Here is a 27,587-nt window from a genome sequence, read left to right as displayed (position 1 = left end):
TACAAATAGTGCCTTCATTTTTTCATTGCATGTACTATTGTATACAACTCCCTCTCATAAACGGAATAAGTCCGTTTTGCACGGTCTAATTTTTTGCTTTCAAAAGCAACTTGTCGACCTTCTTGTAATAAGACTGCGCCTACTACCCTATCACTGGCATCAGCTTCAACTACGGATGGTTTATTGGGATCCACAATTAATAATACTGGAGTTGTAGCAGTAGCTACCTTAAGTTTTTTAAAACTTTCGTTTTGGTTTGTCCCTCAATTAAAGCTTTTTCCTTTTCCTTTAAGTTGGTCCGTCATTGGAACAACTATCTTGGCATAATCTCGAATGAATCTACGATATAATCCGGATAAACCTAGGAAGATCTATAGCTCTTCCAGGTACCTTGGAGATGGCCATTCAATAATTGCCCTCACTTTTTTTGGATCCATCTTGATTCCCTCTTTCGAGATAATATGTCCCAAATATTTGATCTCTTGTGTGAAGATCCACTTTTAGTTTTCTTCGCAAAAAGGAAATGGGTTCTTAGCAATTGAAATACTAACCATAAGTGTTCCAAATGTTCTTCTCTTGATTTACTAAAGATCAAGATATCATCCAAGAAGACTACTACAAGATGTCCTAGATAGGGCCATAACACACTATTCATTAGCTTCATAAAAGTAACTGGTGCATTAGTGAGGCCAAAAGGCATCACCAAAAAATCATAATGCTCGTATCTAATACGAAATGCCGTCTTAGGAACATCCTGGGCCTTAATTCTTACTTGGTGATAGCGTGATCGTAAATCAATCTTTGTGAAGAATTTTGCCCCTTGTAATTGATCAAAAAGATCTTCCATTCTGGACATAGGAAATTTATTCTTCACCGTTATTTTATTAAGTGTTTTATAATCAACACAAAGTCGCATAGAACCATCTTTTTTCTTCACCAATAAAATTGGCGAAGCCCAAGGTGAATTGTTGGGTTGTATAAACCCCTTATCAAGGTAATCCTTGATTTGTCTTTCGACTTCTTGGTGCTGTGTTTCACTTAGCTTGTAAGGTGGTTTAGAAATAGGGCGTGTATCCCTATCTATATCAATTGGGTAGGTCACTAGGTATGTCAGATGGAAACACATCTTTAAATTCATCTAACAAACCACTTAATTCATTATTTACGTTCAACTCAAACATAAGAAAATTATTGCTTTATATTACAAGAAGTAAAAATGTCTTGTACAGAAAGGGACCGTAACATATATACCTCACAAGCTTCCTTTTTTATCAGCTTCTGAACTTCAAAGGAACACATCAAAGGGTTATTAGATACTTCATGTTCACCTTGAATCACAAAAGTCTTACCATCCCTTTCAAATTCGAGTGTATTATGATGATAACTATGCTTTAAGGATGGTTACAATCCCCATAGCCACTCCCTCCCTAAAGCAATATCGGCTCTTTCCATATTCATAATCTAGAAATCAAGCTTATCTTTATATCCTTAGATCTCGATTTTCAAATTGGATACCATTGTATCCCATATTTTGTTATCTTGTCCTTGCATCATGCGAACAATGTATTGATGCTCACTCTTTTGTTGGGGAAGTTTCAACTTTTTGACAAGTGTATAACGTATGAAGTTGTGGGTGGCAGAGTCATCAATCATGACTCTAACCCTCTTCCCACCTACTGATCCATGCACTTCAACTAAATCATGTGGCCCGAAGGTAGGTTGCCTCATAGAAGTTGACATACAATACCTGTGTTGTACGTCCTTGTACAGGACCTCTAAAGATTTATACTTTTCATGCCCCTTTAATTCCAAGGTCTGTACTACATGGATTTGTTTCTCTTTTCCCTTGCCCTTGTCCTTATTGTTTCCTTTATCTTCCCCCTTTTTCCTTTGAGGGCAATTCCAAGCAGCATGGTTAGGAGATAAGGCAATTGAAACACAACCTTTCTTTTTTGGCTTTATTAAAGTCATTTTGACTTAACTTCAGCCTTACATATTGTTTTTTTTCAAAGGGTTGTTTCTTACCCTTAAGGAATGGTATTTTCCTTTTGGATTTGCCTACAAATTTTGAGGTCTCAAATTCCTTAGTTTTGGGCTCCGTATTAGTGAGACTAGTGAGTGTACCTGGACGCATATTATCTTTGTTGATTAATGCAAATTTAATTGCCTCTTCAAGCATCTTAAGTGAACTCCTTTTCACTTCCTTTTTACAGGCCTTATCTAGTCCCCTTATGAATCCTCGTCTTTTGAAATTCATATATTCCTTCCAATTTGAGGATTATCTTACGATATGTCAGCAAAGGTCTTTCCTTTTGTTTGACAAAATCCCAATCTTCCCAATTTCTTTCCATTTTATTTTCATGAAGGAGTTCTTTCAAAAAGACCGATTCAAATTGAGCCCAAGTTTCAGGTATTTTATTTGCCTCCTTTGAAGTTCTTCACCATTTATATGCTTTTGGCCCCAAGGTTAGACTGGCCTCCAGTGCTTGGAGATGTGGTGGAGTATTCTTAAGTTTGTGCAAATCCTCCCATTTTTGGAGGAAGTTAAAGATAGTATCTTTATTTCTATCTTTTTCCTTCCCATGGAACTGAGGGGGTTTCATATCTTTTAACACTGGGTTATCCCTCAGCTTTTGATGGGGTTCCCTAGGATCTCGCATAGTCATATCTATATCTTTTGATGAAGATGGAATATCTGAGGTCTCTACCTTACCTTTATCCCTTTCTAATAATAAGGCTAATTGGGATTTTATTTCGGTGAGTGCTTGAGTTAGCAACTCCATTTGGACCCCCTGTGCTTGCACACGAGCAATTAAATCATCAAATTGTTCTCGTGTAGCAAAAAATTCTTCCCAGGGTTCTTCTTGCATTTCAAATTCATGGGGTTCCACCATAGGGTGGTCCCCAGGACTAGAGCCTTCTGTTACCCCCTCTCTCTCTTTCCCCTCCATCTATACATTGGAATTGGAATTGGAAAGAAATTGTAAAAAATTTGGAAACAAAGGATGGGACACTTCCTTGTATTTCGTCCACCTAATTTCTGTTGGGCAGTGTGACAATAAATGGGCCGTGGAAGATGAGGTGGAGTTTTTGTGTGGGCTGCCTTGTCACGCTGGATGCGGAAAAAGACTTACTACCAAGAGAGAAAAATGCTACTGGCCATGTTTTTACAGGGTCGCTTGAAGAGAAGACGGGCGAAATGCTAAAAATGCCACTTGCCACATTTTAAAACGCTACTGGCTAGATTTACGGGATCGCCTGAAGAGAAGACGGGCGAGGGCCCAGACAAATTACGGGCCTGACTTCAAATCGCGAGCCGTGAACCCAAACTTTCCGTGCGTTGCGCTGCTGGGCGAGAGGTGGCCAAGTGGTAGTTGACGTGGCCCGGCTTCAGATCGCGTAGCTCTGATACCAGTATTAAATTATTGCGCCACTGTCTTCTGCCGACTCCCGACTGTCTTCTTGAAGTACGAGAGGTATGTCCTCGTTTTTTTCCACCCAGCCACGCTTAGGAGAATTCAGGAACCGTGCGTGTCTAGCATGTTGCCAGCTGTCAAATTCTTAGGAGTTATACTAATCAATAAATGTCTTTTGAATTGCCTTGTTCTTACTTTTGTTCCTAAGCCCCCGAACCCTGTACGGGCGCCCAAGGCTCCCGGACGGTCATCTCTCGTGCTGTTTCCCCATAAGTTACATTCATTAATGTAACAGTCTCATCCTTTGGAAGATTATCATTCAGTTTGGATAATAAAAAGAAACATAACCATATTTCAAAAAGTGACAAAATGTGGTACAAATTCTTAGTTCCCTGAATGTTCATGTTGCTATCTTCAAATTCAGCACATTGCTGGGTTCTCTTGAATGCTCAAATAATCACATGAATGGTAAATGCACACTCCATAACTCGTCTGCTGAAGCCTGAATTAATACTTTGCTGCTGTTTGGAGAATATTCAAGGTTGACTTGGCTTGAATCAGAACTGAATCACTTCAGAAAATTAAATTCAGTGATGATGATGATGTGGCTATTGCTGTACTAATTTCCTGCATGGCCGATTCTCTGTTCAGCAGTTTTCAGGATTGCTAGAGGCTGGTTTGTGCATTTAATGCAGTTGTGACAGGCTAGGATGCAGTCATGGCTGCTGTGTGTTGACGTGGCAGGTTGAAGCTAGTCATGGCTGCAGCTAGAGCACTAATTTGCTGTCATTTCACTGCCCATAATATGTGCTTGACTACATCGTCCTCCGATGGTATCTTTGCATTTGTGAACTCTATACAAATGCCATGCTGTGTACTAAAATAGTCAAACTCGTGAGAGGTGACCTCTCCACCAAGATTAGTCGGACTTTTAAAACCTTGAATATTGATGGAGTCTCCACAAATATCCTTTACTGACACTAATCTGTATGGACAAGCTCCAAGAATATGGAAGCGTGTTGAGTAGATGCCTTAGGAATGGGCGCTCAATGTTGTTTGCCCCTCAAATTGGTAGGGCCAACAGATGGGAATTTAGAAGGGAATGCCAAAATAATGTGGAGCAATGGATGCAAAAAGATAAAGTTGCTGTAAACACAAAGAATTGAACAAAAGAACAATAACACATGGTCTTAAAAAAAAGAACTCAGGAAATGGAATCCAAATACCAAAGCACAAGAGGGTACATAAAGGCACGGGCTGTGGGCAACCACAATGGAGTGCTCTTAGCCTCCTCCACAATAGGATGCAGTTGCATAGATTGAATGAATGAGAGATGGAGGACAAACAACCTTTATATAGGCTGAAATAATATGAAGTAATAAACAGGTCAGCCCTCATTGAATGAGGCCATTAATGCAGTTTGGCCAGCCATAAATATGGCTTTTGCTAAATAATGCAATGCGCTAAAATATTATGCCCAGATAGCCATGATGTTTACATTGCTAACATCCCTCTCCTAGGTCATGGGCGATAAGAACAATATAATAAAATATAGAATGATGAAAGACCCACCATAATGTTGAGAAACCCTTCACCCTCCACCCGCAGTTTGTGTTTTTGCATTTTTGCGTTTTGCGTTTAGGGTTTGCAGCCCCAAAACCTAGATTGATTGTGCCTATTTATAGGCCACTCTCTCATTCATTCCTTACGGCTGATTCATTCAGTCCGTCACCTCTTCTCTCTAGCCTCTCCACTGCCCTCACATCCCTTCAGGAGGACATTGCGGTTCGTGGTTCGTGGTTGTCCTCATCATCTTCCTTGTGCTACGGCACCCTTGTTCCCTTGTATCACATTCACTCCATGATTTAGAACTTCATCATTCCATTCATCAAAGTTTATTCTCTCTTCTCTTCTCTTCTCCATGTTTGCTGAGTTCACTTCGTGTTCCTCCTCACAAATCCTATTGTCTTGTTGGTATGTCATCTTTTGACATGGTATTAGAGCTGGATCTGCTCAAACAGTGGCAAAGATCCTCCACTCCAGTGAAGGCAAAGACCGGTGGCGGGTTTGGCATCCATTTCTCTTCTTCTTCTACTGTTGCATTCTACTGTGGCGTTTTATTGCTGTGTTCTACTGCGGCGTTTTATTGCCGCGTTCTACTGCGGCGCTCTACTACGACGTTCTACTGTGGCGTTTTACTGTAGCGTTGTATTGTGGCGTTCTATTGCCACGTTTTACTACGGCATTCTATTGCTGCGTTTTACTGCGGCGTTTTACTATCGCGTTTTACTACTATGCGTTGGGAGATATCCGTTTTCTTCCTTCCATCCCTATCTAGTTTACCACACCGGTACCACGGCGTCTTCACCAAAAGATTGCCCTTCTACTGGGTGCTACTACTGTGGCACGAATGGTCATCCCACTGAAGACTGTTGACATGGATCTTTGCTCCCCACCCCTCCGGAGTATATGTGATAGATGACGGAGAGTCAGAACCCCCAAAACGATGATAAACACGAGTATCCTTCTCCTCCCAACCACGCCTAGATAAGTGCTGGCCCTCTATCCGGATTCCTTTGCCAGCTGTCAACTTCCTGAAGTCCTACTATTCCTGGACTCCCTTACTCTCTAGGCTCCCCTTAACCCCGTTCGGGCGCCCAAGAGCTCGGACGGTCATTCTCGTGCATGTTCCCCTAGATTTACCTTAATGTGACATTAAATGTCACTTTTAATGTCACATTTCATATTTATGACCTTAATGTGACATTAAATATCACTTTTAATGTCACATTAATGTCACATTTCCTTCCCCTTAAGAATCGGTTTCGTCCTCAAAAACGATATTTGGAAGGTCTAACTGTAAATCGGGAAACCTTTTCTTTAAAGTACTTACTCGCTCCCATGTTGAGCTTTCTTCTGAACAATAAATAGTATTCCTCGTTCTCCTATTACGAACATTTAATATTTTTTCTGGTTCATGTGGATTAGATTGGTCATAGAATAACTCCTCAATATCATCATTTAAGATTAGATTATCCAAATCACCCAGCTTCTTTCTTAATTTGCTTACATGAAAAACTGGATGTATTTTACTACCAGCAGGTAGTTGGAGCTTGTAAGCCAATTCTCCCACCCTTTTAAGTATTATGAAAGGACCACAATACCTTGGTGAAAGCTTTGGACAATGTCCATTTTTCATAGTTTTAGTTTGTTCAGGCACCTTAAGATAGACCAATTCTCCTTCTTTAAAGGAGATGTCTCTTCGGTGAGGATTTTTCTTTTTTGGCCTTATCAAAGTCATCAGGACTTAACTTTGGCCTCATATATGGTTTCTTTTCAAAAGGTTGTTTTTTACCCTTGAAAAATGACATTTTCCTTTTAAATTTGCCCACAAATTTTGAGGTTTCCAATTCCTTAGACTTGGGCTCCGTATCAGTGAGACTACTGAGTGTACCTGGACGCGTACTATCTTCATAAATTAATGCAAATTTAATTGCCTCTTCGAGCGTCTTAGGTAAACTCCGTTTTACTTCCTTTTTACAGGCCTTATCCAGTCCCCTAATGAATCCTCTTGTTTTTTGGAATTCATCAATTCCTTCCAGTTTGAGGATTATCTCACGATATTCCTCCAGATATGTCAGTAGGGGCCGTCCCTTTTGTCTGACATAATCCCAATCTTCCCAATTTCTTTCCATTTCATTTTCAGGAAGAAATTCTTTTAAAAAGACGGATTCAAATTGAGCCCAAGTTTCAGGTATTTTATTCGCCTCCTTTAAAGTTCGCCACCACTTATATGCTTTGGGCCCCAAAGTTAAACTAGCCTCCAGTGCTTGGAGATGTGGTGGGGTATTTTTTAATTTATGTAAATCTTTCCATTTTTGGAGGAAATTAAAGATTGTGTCTTTATTCCTATCTTTTTCCTCCCCGTAAAATTGAGGTGGTTTCATATCCTTTAAAACTGGATTATCCCTCAATTTATGGTAAGTTTGGGGTTCCTTAGGATCTCGCATAGTCACATCTAAATCTTTCGATGAAGATGGGACATCCGAGGTTTCTATCTTATTTTTATCTCTTTCCAACAATAAAGTTAATTGAGATTTTATTTCAGTGAGTGTTTGGGTTAAAAATTCCATTTGAACCCCCTGAGTTTGCACACGAGCAGTAAGATCATCGAATTGCTCTCGCGTGGCAAAAAATTCTTCCCATTGTTCTTCTTGTATGTCTGGTTCATGGGGATCTACCATAGGTTGATCCCTGGAACTAGAACTTTCCATTACCCTTTCTTTCCCTTTTTCTGCCATTAATACACTGGAATTGGAAAGCAAAAATAAGAAATTTGCATACAAGATAAAGTACTTCCCTGATTTTTAATGGCAGGCTGTGATTGCTGGTTTGGAAAGAAATCCGAAGAGTAAGAAACAGATTGTATCTTCCCGGATTAGAACAGTGAAGTAATCATGCTGGAAATTCAATTTCCTGACTTCAGTCGTATTTGACATTCTTCTGTCCCTCTCACAGCAGTCGCAGTCATATCCGTCTCAGGAGCAATCGCATTTACCCGTCAGCAGTAATCGTGACAGAATCACGTTTTTTTTATGACCCACGTCTAGTACTGGCGACTCCACGCCTGATCTGGTCCTCGCGACCCACGGATTTATTTTTCTTTTCTCTGCCCATAACGTAACGGGTCACATTAATGTGACGTGGCGCTGCGCTTCTCCGTTTCGCTTTTCTTCACGGCGCCTGGTAGACGTGATGTGACGTGTTTCTTCACGGCGCCTGGTAGACGTGGCGTTTCTCCCTCTCGTTTTTCTTCACGGCCCGTCCCGTCGCGTTTTCACTGCGCCAGGTACTCACGCGACTTCACAAAAGACTGACGGCCTGACTGGCGACTGACAACCTGACGGATTTCTGATAATAGGCGAACGATTAACGATCTGAGACATAGGCTCTGATACCAATGATAGATGATGGAGAGTCAGAACCCCCAAAACGATGATAAACACGAGTATGATAATGTGACATTAATGTGACATTAAAAGTGATATTTAATGTCACATTAATGTCACAATATGCGTCTTCCACCAGGCACTCCTTGTGCCACCTCTCCTTTTTGGGCCACAAAGATTGTTCTACATCGGCTATCAGAGTATTATGCCCAAGGCAATAAGCTGCACCCAACGCGCACTAAGTCCTTTCGAGCACACGGAGGCTCTTAAGACCTTATGAGATGATAAGCCCGCCTGGAGACCACCCCATTATGCAGAGGTTTCTCCCACCTATTCTTGGATACAGTGGCTACTATGGCTTGTGGTTTTGCAATCCGCTCCCTTGAGAGACAGTGATTGTTTGATATCGTCTCCTTGTTAGTCCGCTCCTTCAAGAGACAGTGGCTATTGGACCCCTTTCTCTTCTTCGGCTTCTCGGTCCGCTTCATTGAGAAGCAGCGACGGTTGCCCACTCATTGCTCAATTTGAGCCCCACCCTTCCCTTGCCAACTTAAGTTGGAGAGGCCACCTTTGGGAGTTCTTCTTCCGAGCCCCATATACCTCCTTTGGCACGATTGGTGGCGCTTCCTTCGTCATCAGATGCTTTGCAGTCCGTGAGCCATGAGTGGTTGGATCCCCTTCTCTCTTATGCTCGGGTTCAGACGAGGTTTTCTTACTTCGCCCTTAGAGGGGGTTTCCAATTCTTCTTCGGCTTCACAGGGGGCTTCTACTTCTACTACTCCTGATTCAGAGAGGGATCCTATGTGCCATGAAGTTCTTCTCACACCACCACCTTCCACTTTCGAGGAGTGGCTCTCCTTTGAGAAGTCATTTCCTCTACTCCTATCCAGGATCTAGAGGATCTACCTCGATTGGTGTTGGGAATAAAGGCCCTTGTGCCTTTTAAATGTGCTCGGGTGTGAACACACCCTTAGCTTTTGTACTTTCATATATATATATATCTATCTAAAAACCTAAAGTGGTACACTTGTCATTGTACCCAAAAATCGTGTTCACTCTTCTTCTTATTCTACATTCTATCTCTCTCTCTCTCTGCTGCTAGTATGCACTGTGTGTCTCGATCTTCGTGCCCTCTGGACTCGACAAACTAGTATCAGAGCGTTGGTTACAACGTTCACGTTTCCAAGGAGGGTCAGGTCGCAACACTTGACAAGTGAGCCAGAAGAAGCGTAGACATGCGTGAGCAGACGGTGGAGTGTGACTGCCCACTGGCTGCAGGGCACGCAAAAAATTGATAGAATTCGTGTAGAGGACCAGCGGGGCATTGACTAGCGTGGCGGCGACTTCACGGCATGCGACGGGACCAGCACGTGACTTCACGGGTGCGCGACGGATGGGACTAGTGGGGCACTGACAGTCTGACGGGTCAATGGACCCGTCATCCAAAAAAGTTATTTTCTTCAAAAAATCTTTTTTTTGAAACTCCTCCTAACCAAGGTTTGGCGTGCGCAAGCACAAAAAGGTCAGATTTGTGCAACCTTGGCCGGGAAACTTGAGGCTTCTTTAGACTGAGTATTGTTCATGCAAAATTGAGGCATCTATGTCAGAAATTGCAGACATTGTGCGCATTTGAATTGGGGATTTCACTAAAATTATTGGAACTTTACTAATTTGAGTGAAATTTCTCAACATTGGACCCATTAAATTTGGGGCTTTTATTGTATTGGTGAAATTTTGTTCGGTTGAGCCAGATTGGCTGACATTGGTGCACATTTGGACCTGAAAAATTTGGGGCTTTTGCAAAATTTTGCAAAATTTTGCTAATTTTGCTCATTTTATGCTTTCGAGAACATGTATTAATGCAATCGGGACAGATTGGCCAATGAAATTTGGGGGTTTTATTGAAATTGCTCTATTTTGGCAAAATTGGCCTGTTCTATGCATGTCAGAGACAGTGCAAATGTATGGTTGATGCTTTGAGCACAAAACTTTGGGGTTTTTTGACTGTGCGTGTCAAATTTTATGCCCGTGGGTACATGTACAACAGAAATTGCAGCTAAAATTTGGGACTTCTCATGTAATGTGATGTATTTGCCCTTGGCACAGCTGTAATCAGTTGTGGAATGCTGTAGCACATGGTTTGGTGCTTCTGAAAATTTACTTACAGATCTGAAATTTCTGCTTTTACGTGGTCATTTATTGCTGGTTGGTACTTGTTTGTACCTTGGTCACTTGTGTGACAGTTTAGGCCTGCATTTGCTGAATTTCTGGTCACATTTGGGCTGAAAATCATGGCTAGCAATAGTGACAGCGGTAATCTCATGCACATAAAGAAGCTTGAAGGAGCACATAACTTTGCAGTCTAGCAAAAACACTGCTACAATATCCTGTTGCAGAAGAAGCAGGCAAAGCCAATTAAGACCCAAGGGATAAAGCCCGTAGATGTGGAACAGGAAGATTGGGATGAGTTAAATGAGCTTGCATGCTCAACCATTGAGCTATCGATTTCTGATGCCTTGCTGTTTAACATTGAAGGTTTGGATTCTACGTATGCTATTTGGACTCGATTGGAAGAACTGTATGCAGAGAAGAGTGCTGCAAGTAAATATTGGCTAAAAAAGCTTATGGATTTGCGTATGAAAGAAGGTATAGCAATGTCTACTCACTTGAGTGAGTTTAACTCCGTTTTCAGCCAGCTAGTTGCCTTGAAGTTCTTGATTGATGAAGAATTTAAGGCTACGTTCTTGCTTTGCACTCTTTTAGAGAGTTGGGAAACATTCAGGACTGCTATGAGCAATTCTTGTGCGATCCTTTTGTATGCTGATGTAGAGAGTACTCTACTCATGAAAGAAATGAATTGGTAGAACAATGCATCCAGTAAGTCTTCCAGTGCTTTGCATACTAGGGGCAGATCACAACAGAAAGGCGAATCTGATAGCAAGGGATGTGTGAAGGTACCCTTACCACTTGTACTATCTTATATATATCTATCTAAAAACCTAATGTGATACACTCGTCATTGTATCCAAAAATCATGTTCACTCTCCTTTTTACTGTGCATTCTATCTCTCTCACTTTCTCTGATGTTGGTATGATTGCGTGCCTCAATCTTTGCACCCTTTGGACTCGACAATTGGGGCCCTTGCACCTTCAGCAGTGAGTTGGTGGCTAGGCCTTCGTATTCCTTCCATCATGGAGTCACGAAGCTAGTGGCTTCTCTATCGAGGTTGAGTTTTGGGCTCTTCAGCTCATCCAGTCTCTTGACTATCTTAAAGGTTTCCTTTCAAGTGGTATTCTCATATGACAGGGTGGATCTTTTTCATTCCTTGGTCAGTATGGAGCCACCTCCCGAGATCGAGTATAGGCATATCCTTATGGTTCTCGGCACCACACAAAGTTCGATATTCCTCTTATGCATTGCATGTTTTGATAATCTTTGTACTAGGGACGCTTGGGCAAGTGAACAATTTCCCCACGAGGGAGACTGTCCAAGTGGCACCTGTTGCATGAGCATTCTTCAACATGTAGCATTGCATCTCCACCTCACTCTTCTCTTGTTCCCCTTTTTGGGCCTGAGAGGGGGTGTTGAGAAACCCTTCACGCTTCACCCGCAGTTTGCGTTTTTGCGTTTTTGCATTTTTGTTTAGGGTTTGCAGCCCCCAAAAGGGGCGTCATCCTAGACTGACTGTGTCTATTTATAGGCCACTCTCTTATTCATTCCCTACAATTGATTCATTCAGTCCGTCACCTCCTCTCTCTAGTCCCTCCATTGCCCTCACACCCCTTCAAGAGGACATTGTGGTTCGTGGTTCATGGCTGCCTTCATCATCTTCCTTGTGCTACGGCACCCTTGTTCCCTTGTATTACATTCACTTCAAGATTTAGAACTTCATCATTCCATTCATCAGAGTTTATTCTCTCTTCTCTTCTCTTCTCCATGTTTGTCGAGTTCACTCCGTGTTCCTCCCCGCCAACCCTACTCTCGCCAGTATGTCATCTTTTGACACACAGTACATACACTAATGACAATTAGATAGGACTATGGATACCCAATTGGTGGGTGATTAAGCCACCACCTAGGTGCCTAGGAAAAACACTAATATCGATGTTAATTGTACCAATTCTTGACCATAGAGAGTAGAAATAGTTGAATCTCGATGGTTATCATGAATCAGCTTCGTGGAACGCACAATTATGACCATGGATTCCTTGCCTTTGACGAGGTTGCCACTATTGTCGATGTTGATTATATCAATTCTTGGCCATAGAGAGTCGAAATAGTTGAATCTCAATGGTCATCATGAATCAACTTTGTGGAAAGCACAATTGTGACCATGGACACCCCTTTGACGAGATTGCCAAGTGTCTTTATAGGGGAACAAATTAGGAGCAAAGACTATTCTCTATTTCACCTCCCACCATGAACTTGAAAGGCAAACCAACTCTAGGATTTGAATATGTCAGACTCTGTCACTACTTAAAGCTACGCTTAGGCTCCACCACACTTCTATATGGATGCGGCCAACATGCCCTACCACTAGCACTTGCTCATACTCCCTCTTTGGCATTAGAGAGTCACGAGGGGTGATAGCACCACTAGGGCTAGAAGAACGATTCTAGGGCTGTTGTGGTCTTCGTTGCATGGCTAGAATTTGCTTGTTTTTTTGTGTGTCACCCCTCTCTGAAGTAGTCAAAGCACTAGCAAGGGGTCCGTCAGAATGAGTGGAAATCTTCTCTATAATCATAAGGTAGACTCATGCTCAAGTAGTATTGTTGTGATATGTTGGAAGCTAATGGAGGAATTCAATGTCTAAGCTCGTAAAGTGCCTTTAACACCATCAAACTTCAGAGGTAGTTTATAGAGAATAATATACTAGTTGGGCTTTGGGAAGAGTGGATTGCATGTTGCGAATCTGATCTTGGATGTGTGTGATTTGGAGAATGAACAACTTAGTTGTTTCAATTGCCTTGAATCACATATTCGATAGTCATAGCTGATGGAGCCTTGCATATAAATTGGAGCTTCTCCCACATCTTGGGAAATGTTTTGTAGGAGGTGACTCTTGAGACTCTAGAGGACTTCCTTTGAGATGTATAAAAAAAGAATTGAATAGACTTTGGTATTGTCAGTGTCCTAGTTTAGGATGGTCAATGTTCTAGTTTAGGATTGGTTCCTCGTGATTGTCTTTGTCCTAATCAGATAGTCAAACACTTACGTAAGTATAGAATAGGGATAATTCAACAAGCATATATGTATGGATTGACATGGATTTTTCATGCTGAAACACTCTGAAATGATGTACTTTCACTAATACTTGGTGGGCAGCAGCTTTGGTTCCACTTTTTTGCCATTTTTCCTCGATTTTGGTGACTTTTTGGTAATTTTCTGCAGTAAACAGCAAACAGTTTTGAACTGTCTGCAGTCTTCCAACCTGCATTATGGCGAGTTCGTCCACTGATTATGCTATTTTCGACATCACTAAGCTTGATGGTATGAATTACTCTTATTGGAAGAGCCAGATTTGGCAGGTGTTGGTGCAGAAATCGCAGATCAAACCTTTGAGGTTAAGTGGGCATCCACCTGCAACTATGCCAGATAAGGAATGGCTTGAGCTTGATGAGTTATGCAAGTCCACTATTGTATTGTCTCTCACAGAACAGGTTCACTATAATGTCTTTGAGGAAGAAGAGAGTGCATGGCAGTTGTGGAAAAAGATAAAAAATCTTAGAGAGCAATCTGAGCAGGTAGTGAGAATACCAACCTTATATAAGAATTGACAACATCAGATCGTACTCTCTCTTTGTTGCTCTCACTCACCTGCTCACTCCTATTGTAGCACTCTCTCAACAACTGGTATCAGAGTTGACGAACAAGCTGGCAATCACTGCACACATTTTCAAATTTATTGCTTGTATGGCAGCTTGCAGCAGCATTTATTGCTTGTTCAGCTTGGATTTTGATCCGTGTAGTCATTGTTTTTCAGCTTTTGAATATTCTATTGTTGCATTTTCGGCATTTATTACTCTTTGAGATTGGATGGCAACATTTGTTGACATTTGATTGTGTGTTGACTATTTTCAATTTTCTACAATCAAATTTTTGTAATTAGCTTTGAAATATTGCATGTGAACTCTATTTTTTGTGTTGTGAGGGTGGACTTCTTTCTTTGTCTATCTTCTATGTTCTTTTCTTATCCTCTCTACATGGCTCCTTTGTGCACTTCTACAGGTGATAAGTTACATGGACCTCTTACATGGAGTGCTGTGATGAAAGCGTGGTTTGTGTTGAAATAGATCTAATACGTTGTTTGTGGAGCTAATTCACGTCCTTAGTGTCCTTTTTCTCTTCTTGAAGATTTTGATGTATGTGTCTATTCTGCTATTCTTCAACGTATTTGTAAAGAGGTTCTATTGGCGGTTATTTCTTGCAATACATCTCCCGAAGTATAGTCAAAGCTTCAAATGCTGTATGAGGCACCTTTCACCATGTGTGGAGTGACCCTTTATGGAGAGCTTCAACAGATGAAGTTTGAGCCGAATGACATCATTTAATCTTTTTTGCTTTGTGTTACATATGTACATGACCAGCTTTGACACATGCAATCTATCTTTCCAGAGTCTTTGAATTTTTTCTCTGCAGCGTTCTTGCTCATCCCCCAACCATCTCTCAAGTTAACTCAACAATTTCTAGTAGTTTGAGCCATCAGAGGAAGAGATTGCAGCCAATTTTTGATGTAAACCCTAAGTTATACTATAAATTAGGGTTTTAATAGCCGCCTCGGGATTCGTACTTAGAATTCAGAGTCTAGGACTTGAATTCCAATAGTTGAAATCGAGGAATTTTAAGGCGATTCAAGAGGCTAGCCAGGCAATATTAGATTTGGGATTGAATTTGTTTTTCAAGGAGTAGGATGTGTCAAAAGATGACGTAACAGCGAGATAGTAGGGTTGGCGGGGAGGAACACGGAATGAACTTGGCCAATATGGAGAAGAGAAGAGAAGAGAGATGAAACTCTGATGAATGGAATGATGAAGTTCTGAATCATGGAGTGAATGTGATACAAGGAAACAAGGGTGCCGTAGCACAAGGAAGATGATGATGACAGCTACGAACCATGAACCGCAATGTCCTCGTGAAGGGGTGTGAGGGTAGTGGAGAGGCTGGAGAGAAGAGGTGACGGACTGAATGAATCAGCCGTAAGGAATGAATGAGAGAGTGGGCTATAAATAGGCACAGTCAGTCTAGGATGGCGCCCCTTTTTGGGGCTGCAAACGCTAAACGCAAACCCTAACGCGAAACACAGTAACATAAAAATGCAAACTGCGGGTGAAGGATTTCTCAACACCCCCTCTCAGGCCCAAAAAGGGGAACAAGAGAAGAGTGAGGTGGAGATGCAATGCTACATGTTGAAGAATGCTCATGCAGCAGGTGCCACTTGGACAGTGTCCCTCGTGGGGAAGTTGTTCACTTGCCCAAGCGCCCTAGTACAAAGATGATGAAAACATGCAATGCATAGGAGGAATGTCAGACTTTGTGTGGTGCCGAGAACCATAAGGATATGCCTGTACTCGATCTCAGGAGGTGGCTCCATGTTGACCAAGTGACCAAGGCAAGAAGATGTAGAGGAGGAAGAAGATGTAGGGGATTCCTCAGATCCAAGAGTTCCACCTGAAAGGTAACTTGCAGTAAAGAACAATAGACAGAGTGAACTGGCGAACCCGAACTGAACCTCGGGAGAGAAGCCACTAGCTCCGTGCATCCATGCTGGAAGGAATACGAAGGCCTCGTCACCAAGTTGCAGCTGAACCTTCGAGGTCCAATCTAGGTGGTACTTGAAGATCCTGGGAATTAGTAGAAGAGATGACTCGTCGAAGACAGCCACCCCAAGAAAGTAGAGGATGGGTGAAGAACTTCAGGTGGAGTAGGTTACTCCTCTGAGGTGGGAGGTGGAGGGCCCCCCGTTGAAGTCGAAGAAGAAGTAGATGCCTCCTCTGAGGGCAAAGAAATAACATCCCCCTCTGAATCCCCCTCTGAAGTAGATAGGAAATCCAAAAACTCATGGATCATGGACTCGGAAATGTCTGATGACGAAGGAAGTGCCGCCGGTCGTGCCAAAGAAGGTATCTGGGGTGCTGAAGAGCTCCCAGAGGTAGCCTCTCGAACCTGAGTACTCGAGGGTGGGAAAGGGTGGGGCTTAGAATGAGAAAGAGGTGGGCAATAGTCGCTGCCTCTTAGTGGAGCAGACTGGGTAGCCGAAGAAGAGGAAAGAGTTGAGTAGCCATTGTCTCTCGAAGGAGCAGACTGACGAGGAGATGGCATCAAACAATCATTGTCTCTTGATGGAGCGGATTGTAGAACTGCGGGCCGTGGTAGCCACTATACCCGAAAATAGGTGAGAGAAGACTGTCACTAGGCATTGCGACGATCTTCAGGAGGTCATAGTGCCAATCGATCCTCCATGTGCTCGAAAGGACTTAGTGGGCATCGGATGCGCCTTATTGCCTTGAGCATAGTACTCTGATAGCCAATGTAGAACGATCTTTGTGGCGTAGAAAGGAGAGGTGGCACAAGAAGTGCTTGGTGGAAGACACATATACTCTCGGGGGTGTCAGAGATCATAGCCTGTTTCAGGCAGGCAGCAGCAGGCAGCAGCTGCACAGTCCAGCTGCACAGTCGGACTGTGCAGTCGGACTGCCACGTGGCAGTCCGACTGCCTGCAGCTGATTTTTATCAGGCTGTGCCTTATTTTGGCGCCCCATCCTAGGCAGATTTTCGCCTATTTATTGCTGACGTTTTCAGCAGTCTGGCATTTTATTCTCTGTCGCAGATTACAGACCGGTGCCGTGCAGATCTCTGTCTCTGTTCGCAGATTTCTGACAGCAGACAGTGCAGACTGCAGCAGACTTCGAGGTGGACAGCAGGTCGCATCGTCGAGGTGGAGACACGCAGTCCAGCGCACTGCGCCCGTGTATATCTTTGTATTCAGCATTCTTTATACAGCAGATCTTCAGTGTACACTGTCTCTTTCTCTCCCTTCTCTCTCTGCGTTCTCTCTCTCTCAGTCCTACGCTTCCGCACCGCTGCACTCTGACATGGTATCAGAGCAGTGTTTGAGGGCTGACTGAGCGCAGAATCAACCTGAAGAGGAGTTTCCATCGCGACACAAATTTGCGTTTTTTGCGTTTAAGGGCAGACAGGAGAGCTGCGCCTTGGAACAAGGCTGAAACGAGTGTGGGCGCACAGGAAAGGAGTACAGGTGGTGGATTTGCTGCTGTTTACTGCTGTTTGTCGCGGAGAAAGTTTGAGTTTTCAACCTAAAAGTGCAGGTTTTGCTTTTTCATCGCCTCCGGCGGGTGAAGGAGCTTCGGGACGCTGAAGAGCCTTAGCAGGCTGAGTCTACTCAGTCAGAGGGGGCTGCTTTTGCGTTTGAGAAGGCATTGCAGGTAAAGATGTCTACAGAGATGGACTTGGAGTTCCAGGCGATTATGGACCGGAAGGTGCCTGTCCTACCGGCTCTTCCTACAGATCAGAAGCTCGACGGCGACAACTACCGCATTTGGCGCGTTATGATGTTGGCCATTCTGGAGTCCTATGATTTGGCGGAGTTGGTACAGGAAGATATTGACCGGCCCTCGGTAAGAGATGAGTCCAAACTCTCTTCCGATGCTCGTACGGAGTTGGCCAGGGCCCAGTCTCATTGGGACAAACTGAATGCCAGGATTCGATCCTTTCTTTTTCTATCATGCACTACAGCTGTGATCGCTCACATCGAGCACTTGACGGTGGCTCGTGAGATATGGCTGGAGCTTGATCAAATGTACAATCGGATGACCCTGATGAAGAGGGTTTCTTTGGAGGTTCAGATGCGGACCTTGTCCGTCAATAAGTCTTCTTCGCTAAGGGAACACATTAACAAGCTAAGGCAGCTACAGATGCAGGTTCAGAATGCGGGGAAGCCGATCTCCTCCGAAGACATGGCGATTACACTCTTGTCCCAGTTGCCGCCACGATTCGGTACATTTTACTCTGCCCTTATTGCTTCAGGGCGCGAGTCTACTCTTCGATGGGAGGAGTTGGTTCCTATGGTCTTGGACCAAGAGGAACAGTTAAAGGGACAGAATGCTTCCAAGACGGAGGCGTTGACAGGTCAAGCCTCTCAGAAGAAGGGGAAGGACCAAAAGAAGAAGAAGGGGGATAACAAGTCCAAGAAGGACAAGGAGAAGGACAAGGACAAAGACTCCACATGCCATATTTGTGGAAAGACTGGCCATTGGAAGAAGGATTGCCCTGACAAAGACTCGAAGGACACCAAGAAGAAGGACACCAAGGATTCTGGAGCGGTGGCTGCACCCTCATCAGCTGCATTTCTACATTTAGTTGTCATTGAGGACGCTTCTCCGAATGCTTCTGATGCTGCGATGGCGGCTTCCCAATCTCGAGAGTGGATTATTGATAGTGGTGCCTCACGGCACATGACTCCTTCATCAGATGGTGTCGCCCAGCTGCGACCTTCGCGTGGGCAGGTTCTCATTGGAGACAGCTCTTCAGTTTCTATTGCAGGTCGGGGTAAGATGCAGCTTATTCTGGATGGACGAGGTGGCACCCATACTTCAGAGGTTTTGCATGTACCAGGATTGGGGTACCATCTCCTTTCAGTCCATAAGATTTGTTCCCTTGGTCTTCTGGTGGAGTTTGACAGTTCTACAATGCGAGTCCTTGATCGTGAGTCGAGGAAGGTTCTATCATGTGGATATGAGGAGAATGGCATTTACAAACTGAAGTCTTCCACTGCCCTCTCTACTCTTCTTCTTACCTCACAGTCACAGTCTGAATTATGGCATGCTAGGTTTGGTCACCTGAACTATGACTATCTTCGGAAGGCGTCACGGGGACAGCTTGTTCGAGGGTTGCCGGATATAGTGGTGAGCCAGCAGCCATGTGTCTCCTGCATAAGGGGGAAGCAGCATAGGGATGCCATTCCCCACACCGCTTCCCGGCGGTCTACTTCACCGATGGAGTTAGTATCTACGGATCTATGTGGCCCTATGAGGAATGAGTCCCTGCGTGGGAGCTCGTACTTCATGCTGATCGTGGATGACTATAGCAGGATGACATGGGCCTACTTTTTGGCACTAAAATCAGAAGCTTTCTCGCACTTCAAGGATTGGCTTCTCTTTGAGGAGAACCGATCAGGCCGGAAGTTGAAGACCTTGCGATCCGACAAGGGAGGTGAATTTGTCTCTAATGAATTTGCTCGGTTTTGTGCAGATAGAGGAGTTCACCAGGAGTTTGCCAATACGAATACTCCACAAGAAAATGGTATTCTCGAACGGAAGAACCGCAGTGTGATCGAGATGGCGCGCACCATGATGGAGCACCGACAGACCCCCCAGGTTCTGTGGGCCGAGGCTGTGGCTACTGCAGTCCACATCCTTAACCGATCTCCTACTTCGGCCGTGGAAGGGATGACTCCATTTGAGGCGTATTTTGGGTCGAAGCCAGATGTTTCTTACTTTCGGGTCTTTGGGTGTGATGCCTATGTTCACATTCCCAAAGGTCACCGTGACAAATTCGAAGCGGCTTCCCGCAAACAGGTATTTGTTGGCTACAGCTCCCAGTCCCAAGGCTACCGACTCTATGATCCCGTCAAGCGGGATGTATATACTAGCCGTGATGTGCGGTTTGTGGAGGTTCCGGCTTCTTCAACGGGTGAGGAGCATCCCGTTCTTGGAGATCCAGGGGAGAGTTTGGCTCCTACTACAGTTCCACTGGAGCCTGTGCCGTTTGATTATGATTCTGTTTCTGACACAGAGTCTACTGTTCCACCGGATCCTTCTGAGGAGTTACCACCGGTGGACATTCCAGAGTCTTCTACTGATGGAGAACGACGAGGGGAGGTTCGGCCTCCTCCTCGCTGGGCCCGTGACACACTCCGTGATTCAGGGATCGAGGGGGTTCCTGAGGAGTGGGGACCGCAGGATGGTCCGCGGCGGTCACGGAGGCACAAGGCGCATTCTTCGGAGCTTGTTTGCTCCAATTATTGTTTGATGTCCCGAGTTATGCAGGATCGAGAGCCCACCTCCGTGAAGGAGGCTTTACAGTCCGCCCCATGGAAGAAAGCTATGGAAGCTGAGTTGGAGGCTATTGAGAGGAATGGCACTTGGTCACTTGTGCCACGCCCCCCGAAGAAGAAGGTGATTGGAGTCAAGTGGGTCTTCAAGACCAAATATCTCAGTGATGGTACTTTGGATAAGCACAAGGCTCGCCTTGTTGCTAAGGGTTTTGCCCAGCGCCCAGGTATTGACTGTCATGACACCTTTGCCCCTACAGCTCGTATGGCAACCATTAGAGCTGTTCTTGCTTTGGCTGGCCATAGGAGATGGCCTGTTTATCAGCTGGATGTGAAGTCGGCCTTCCTGAATGGTGATTTGAAGGAGGAGATCTACGTTGAGCAGCCTCCTGGCTTTGGTTCTTCCGATGGGAAAGTCTACAGGTTGAAGAAGGCCCTGTATGGTCTCAAGCAGGCCCCGCGAGCTTGGAACGAGAAGATTGATTCGTTCCTCCAGACTCAGTTGGGATATCGGCGGTCCAAGGCCGATCCGCAGCTGTATGTTCACACTTCCGAGGATGGTTGTGTGCTGTTTGTATTATATGTTGATGATTTGATTGTCACAGGTGATGATGCACAGCAGGTCCAGGAGACAAAGTCAGCTTTACATCGGACGTTCGAGATGACGGATTTGGGGCTACTCCATTTCTTTTTAGGACATGAGATTTTTCAGTCTCAGAGGGGGATCTTTCTCTCCCAACAGAGATATGTACAGGAGCTCTTGGTGTCTTTTGAGATGGATGATTGTCGGGCCCTCTCTACTCCTATGGATCCGAACTGGAAGGCCACTTCCCACTCAGCTTCTCCTTTGGCGGATGCTTCCCGCTATCGACAGTTGATAGGGTCTTTGATTTGGCTTCTCAACACCAGGGTTGATCTATGTTTTGCTGTTGGGCTCTTGGCAGGGTTCATGAGTGAACCTAAGACGGTGCATTGGCAGGCTGCTCAAAGGATACTTCGGTATCTGAGGGGGACGTCTGATTTGGGGATTCATTACCCCGCAGGGACAGATGGGTCAGATCTTGTACTTGCAGGTTGGAGCGACTCGGATTGGGCCGGTGACGTGGACCACAGGCGGTCTACAACAGGTTACTGCTTTACTTTGGGTGCAGGTGTTATTTCTTGGAGTAGCAAGAAGCAGCCCACGGTAGCCCTTTCATCTACTGAGGCGGAGTATCGGGCCGCGTCTTCCACCACATGCGAGGTTGTGTGGCTTCGGAGACTGTTGGAGGAGCTTGGGTGCCCCCAGACTCGTCCTACATTGCTGCGATGTGACAATGAGAGTTGCATTGCCTTGGCGAGGAGTCCTGTTTTTCATGCCCGGACGAAGCACATTGAGATCCAGTACCACTTCATCCGAGAAAAGCTTTTGGATGAGACCATCACTGTGGAGTATTGCAAGACGGAGGATAATCTTGCGGATTTGTTTACGAAGGCGCTTCCTCAGGCTCTACTTCGGCAACATTCCAGATCCCTCAGGCTTCTGCCCTGTCCAGGCTCTGAGAGGGGGTGTCAGAGATCATAGCCTGTTTCAGGCAGGCAGCAGCAGGCAGCAGCTGCACAGTCCAGCTGCACAGTCGGACTGTGCAGTCGGACTGCCACGTGGCAGTCCGACTGCCTGCAGCTGATTTTTATCAGGCTGCGCCTTATTTTGGCGCCCCATCCTAGGCAGATTTTCGCCTATTTATTGCTGACGTTTTCAGCAGTCTGGCATTTTATTCTCTGTCGCAGATTACAGACCGGTGCCGTGCAGATCTCTGTCTCTGTTCGCAGATTTCTGACAGCAGACAGTGCAGACTGCAGCAGACTTCGAGGTGGACAGCAGGTCGCATCGTCGAGGTGGAGACACGCAGTCCAGCGCACTGCGCCCGTGTATATCTTTGTATTCAGCATTCTTTATACAGCAGATCTTCAGTGTACACTGTCTCTTTCTCTCCCTTCTCTCTCTGCGTTCTCTCTCTCTCAGTCCTACGCTTCCGCACCGCTGCACTCTGACAGGGGGGTGGGGAGCAAAGGTCAAAGTCGGCAAGCATCGGTAGTGTGTTCGGTGATGCCACAGTAGGAGCACCCAGTAGTCTGGACATTTGTTGGTAAAGAAGCCATGGGTACCACTGTGCCTTGCTAAAGAAGGAAGAGGGCAACCACGATGAACCACGAACTGCAATGTCCACCTCAAGGGGTGTGAGGGCAGTGTCAAGCACGAACCGCAATGTCCGCCTCAAGGGGTGGGAGGGTAGTGGAAGGGCTGGAAGTGAGCTGCCAGTGGGGGGAGGATGTGACCAGCAGTAAGAGATTGCAACCAGTAGAAAAACGCAGGAAAAAACAGCAGCAGTATTCAATATGCGAGGCAGGTTTTGGTTCCTCAACACACACACACACACACACACACACACACACACACACAGTCTCTCTTTGGGGTGGGACCTTTTGAGGGTGGTACTCTCCCCTTCTTAGGGCAGCTTTTGGGGCTTGAGAGGGGGTGTTAAGTAGAACTAAGGCATAAATTAAACTGAATCTTTTGGCCTATATAACTCTGAAAACAGCCCTAGAAAAGAAAACCTAGTAGAAAAACATGTTTGGTAGGACAAATGTCTTAAAAAGTCTGAACTTTTCATCACAATCTTTTTCTACAGCTTGTCATTGCCAGCCAACACAGCCTGCTGCCCTCAGTGCCATCACCCTCATCCACAGCAGAGGGAGTTGCGGCTGTTTGTGCTGTTTCTGATAGGCACACTGCTCTTTCAGGTTGTGATACTGGTGGTTGAGGCTGCTTGTTGCCTGCATTTTTTGCAGCCTATGCTTGTGGCTTCCTTCTCCATTGGCATGCTGCTGGTTGCTGCCCTTGGAGTGTGCATTTTGCATTCTGGAGGACTGCTGCCATTGTTTCTGCCCTTCAAAGGTTGACACATCACCGACGGTGGACTGCTGCGACTGCTTTTGGGGGATGTCTTGGGTACTAGCCCTGGTCTTGGAGACTTAGAGGCCAGTGGCCCCTTTAAACATTCCCATCATTTCTGTGTACCCTTCTTCTCTTGAGCATTTATCAGACTGTCTTATTGTCCGTTGTGCTCTTTGTGTCTTCTATGTTTGCTCTTGCATTGCCTAACAGTTAAAACCTCCGTTTTCCCGTAATTGTCACACCTACGGACAGAGAGAGAGAGAGAGAGAGAGAGAGAGAGAGAGAGAGAGAGTCTCATTTGCTTATGTATTATCTTTTGTTCCTTTTTCAGTGGAGCTCGAGGGCGTGAAGAAACATCTAGGAGAGGCCGGGGTCGTGGCAGAGGTCGTGAAGTCAAGACTGCAGCAGACTTAGATGCCGAGCTCGATAGCTACCATGCTGAGGCCATGCAAATCTCATAGTTGTTCAAGCTATTCATCTTTAAGAACTTACACAAGGTGCTTATTGCGGTGTGCTTATCATTTGGAAGAAGGTGCCTGCATGTTGTAGTAAAGACTAATCTGAATTCTGCCCTCCACTATGTGCCCTTGTTCTCCAGCATTGACTAAACCGGTATATCTTTATTTCATGGGGCGCTAGCCATGATTTTAAACTTGGGCTCTGCAAAACTCAGAAGTTTCTGTGCTGCAGTCAGCTCCAAGGATTCAATTGAATTATTAGCTTGGCAGGGTGGTGAGGCTGGCCTCTTCTTCTTAGAAGGAACAACTTATGAAGCAACCTGGTAGTTTTGCTGTTGCCCGACTCTTTTCAACATCTTATTAGGCTTATTGGAGATGCCCTTGGTTTTCTTCAGCTAGTATGCTTCAGCAATTAAAGCGCGACTTTTATGTGGGAATCCTGGATGCTGCGTCTGAAATTTTATCCTCCCTCCTACGGCCTGCATCAGGCCTAGCTGGATCTTGATGATCTTAATCAAAACAAGCTGATTTTACCTCGTTGTGATTTGGATTACATGTTCAGGAAAAGACAAACAACAGCTGGTATGGTCTTGGTGGGGTATACTTGACATTGATTGAGCTGGTATCATGCAAGCTTCTACACTTAACCAGCTAAGCAGTTCTTTGTGTTCTACTTGTCACGTCTCAATAAACATGGAAGCTGATGGTTATAAAGTCAATACAGAAAGTTTGCCACCATTTGAGACACTTCACACATCAGCTTTACTTGGTTCTTATTAACGGAAGATGCTTGTTTTCTTGGGAGTATTTGCCTGACATCTCACAAGGAGCCTGGCTTATAAACCTGTGCTAACTGATTAATCTGCACGATTGTTCCAGACAGTTGAGTCTATAATCTGTGGGCTTAGCATTGTGGGAGGCAGCAGCTGGAAGTTCACTTAGGCAGTGTGCAAGTTGAGGTATTGGTGTCATCAGTGAATCAACTCTCAAGGAAGTGGTTAAACAGAAACATTTTGTCTTGGTAGACAACACGATGGATTTCCATGCTTTGATGGAAAGGGAACAACTCGCTTGGAAGGAGTTACATGCATGGCACGTTATCCATATTTTAAAATCAATTCTCTTTGAATGTCATCAGTTTATAGTGGGCTGTACTGCCTTTTTAAAGCTTTGTTGATTCATATAGAGTAAGTAAAACTTATAATTCTGTAGCTATATTGATGGACAATACTGGGTATTTGTAGTCTAAGAAGACCACTAAGGCTATTGATCCTGCTTGAATATGTCAATTAGGACATTGTGTATGAAACTGTTCAGAGGATAGACGGGTAATGTGTGGGTCAGAGGATAGACGACGGGTAATGTGTGGGTGCTTAAGTTTTAGATGTATATGAGCTGCTGATGCCCAGTATCAAAACGGGAAAGTGCAGCTCTATTGTTGATATTTCATTTTATAGCATTACAATTTGTTGCATACAAAATGACCATATTACATAAGTGAACATTTTTTGTAGAGGATTTGAACTGTCCTCCATTGGAATCAGTTGATTCTTTGTACTTTGCATAAAGCAATGTCTGAATACTTCCAACTTCAAAGTGTGTACTCTAGACATGAAGAACCCTTTTGATTAGTTGGGAAATTCCTTACAATACCCCTTTGTTTCTGCTGTCCAAGATGGCATTTGTGTTAGATGTCCCAACAATTCTGTAATTGCCTCAGGCCTGTCACTTTTTAGCCTCTGCTGTGTCAAAATTACCGGAGGGTTTTTGTACTGCAAAAGAATCCATTCCTTTTCCTTTGGTTGGTTAGTATCTCTATGCTTAATTCAGTGAAAACTCGTGTGTGTGGTGATCTATGGCTGAAGCTTTTGCTTATTGGTTCCCATTCAGGAAGTTGTACCTTTTCTTTCTCTCTTTTTTTTTTTGAGAAAGCGGTCCAAGATGGCATTTGTGTTGGATGTCCCAACAATTCTGTAATTGCCTCAGGCCTGTCACTTTTTAGTATCTGCATTGTCAAAATTGCCCCAGGGTTTTTGTACTGCAAAAGAATCCATTCCTTTTCCTTTGGTTGGATAGCATTCTCTATCTATGCTTATTTGAGTGAAAACTTGTGTATATAGTGATCTATGGCTGAAGCTTTTGCTTATCGGCTCCCATTCAGGAAGCTGTGCCTTTTCTTTTTCTCTTTTTTTTTTTTTTGAGAAAGCTTGATATTTCAAAGATGCTAGTTGCCTCTAGGATGTACCCAGGGTTTGAACTCATGCACCCACACACACCCACACTCAAACCACTTGGGCCACACAACCCCATTTGCTTGTGCCTTAAGTTTTATTGTGTTGTCTGTTGAACTTCAAGAAGCTTATCCATATGAATGTCTCTATATTGATTTCCAAATTGTAATGAGCATTAAACGCTCAGGATTAAGTGTCCTGGGATAGTTTCTGCGCCATTTGTCAACCTCTTTATCTGCCCGCTCAATTGGAATGCCCACTGAGGTTGTTTTCCTCCACACGGCAAGGCCAGGCCATGTTGGCATTCGTCTCAAGTGTAGATGCTTGAACATCAGAGCTTAACTGTGTGTGTTTAAGCTTGATCCTTCAGGTTGGTTCTACCAACAATGACTGTTTTGAGTGTTTGAACGGGCAAATGCTTGTCCACACTGCACTTGTATGACAAACCAAATGAATGTGGCCAGACAAGTGATGCACGTCACAACCTTGTGATTTGCAATAACGTCTCAGGACATAACCTTTAATGCCACAATTCCCCAACTTAGAAGGTAGGAATGTTAGACAAAAGCATAAAATGGATATCTTTGGCTTGAAGATGAGGTAGGAGCTATATGAATAGGCCTTTGGGCTTTCTTTATATGATATGCTCACAAGTGGTTAATCAGTGTGTGTGTGTGTGTGTGTGTGTGTGTGGAGAGAGAGAGAGAGAGAGAGAAAAGAAGAAGAAGAAGAAAAAGAGAGAGTAGAAAAAGGAAAGAGAAGAGGAGGAGAGGAGAAAAAGAGAAGAGGAGTAGAAGGAAGGGGAGGGAGGGAGGAGAGGAGAAGAAGAGAAAAGGAGGAGGAGAAGGGAAGGAGAAGAGCAGATGAAGTGGAGAAGAGGGAAGAAGGAGAGGAAGAGAAGGGGAGGTAAGGAGGGGAAGGAGTAGAGGGAGAGGGAGAGACGAAGGATAAGAGAAGAAGAGAGAGAGAGAGAGAGAGAGAGAGAGAGAGAGAGAGAGAGAGAAATTAAGAGAAGGAAAAGATAGAAAGAAGAAGAGGAGGAGAGACCTTATGATCAAGGGTTCGATAGCAAGTTTCACCATTGCAGGTTCTTCCACCGATCCTTTTGCATCAATTGGTCCAACCACCATATTTTGACAAGCGGCATAGTCACTAAGTTGGGTATTCCCTAACTGGAGGGCAGTCCCTTGACCCACATTCATCCTACTATTCCTGCAAATACAAGAGGACATCAAGTCCAACATATTGCAAAGGATTCCAAGTCCCCCCCCCCCCCCCCCCCCCCCCTCCCCCCCCATATTCCTTGCTTTTGGTTATAAAACCAAGTTGAGAATTATGGTCATCATATGATTCTAGTCTAATCTCATAAGTCGTATGTTTAGTATCTAGACCTCTTGCTATTGCATAGAAATGAAGGGTGTTCATAAAATTGAAGCATAAAGAGTCTGTAAAATTGCCTTGTAAAGTACCAACTCATATAGCTAAGTAGTACCAAAGTTGGTCATGCTATAGAGAATTTTAATG

General features: G+C 44.3%; 1 protein-coding gene across 2 annotated transcripts in view; it reads left to right on the top strand.

Moving 5' to 3' along the window:
* The window catches only part of LOC148034249 (THO complex subunit 4A-like), a 38,684-nt gene extending 13,721 nt beyond the window's left edge, over positions 1-24,963 (top strand). Inside the window, exons 5-6 of one of the 2 annotated variants that reach the window (XM_087679216.1) lie at positions 23,706-23,871; positions 23,973-24,963. In XM_087679216.1, the coding sequence (XP_087535342.1) occupies positions 23,706-23,835 (130 nt within the window). In that variant the 3' untranslated portion in view covers positions 23,836-23,871; positions 23,973-24,963. Of the gene's footprint in view, positions 1-23,705 lie in introns of both variants that reach the window. The other variant, XM_087679215.1, reaches the window with a different exon arrangement.
* Positions 24,964-27,587: the final 2,624 nt, after the last annotated feature.

The sequence above is a fragment of the Lygodium microphyllum genome, chromosome 6 (assembly GCF_053477565.2).
Source record: "Lygodium microphyllum isolate KBCC chromosome 6, Lygodium_microphyllum_v1.1.10, whole genome shotgun sequence".
Classification (NCBI taxonomy): domain Eukaryota; kingdom Viridiplantae; phylum Streptophyta; class Polypodiopsida; order Schizaeales; family Lygodiaceae; genus Lygodium; species Lygodium microphyllum.
Note: the sequence above shows the minus strand (reverse complement) of the source record. Positions and strands in the feature narration are given on the sequence as shown.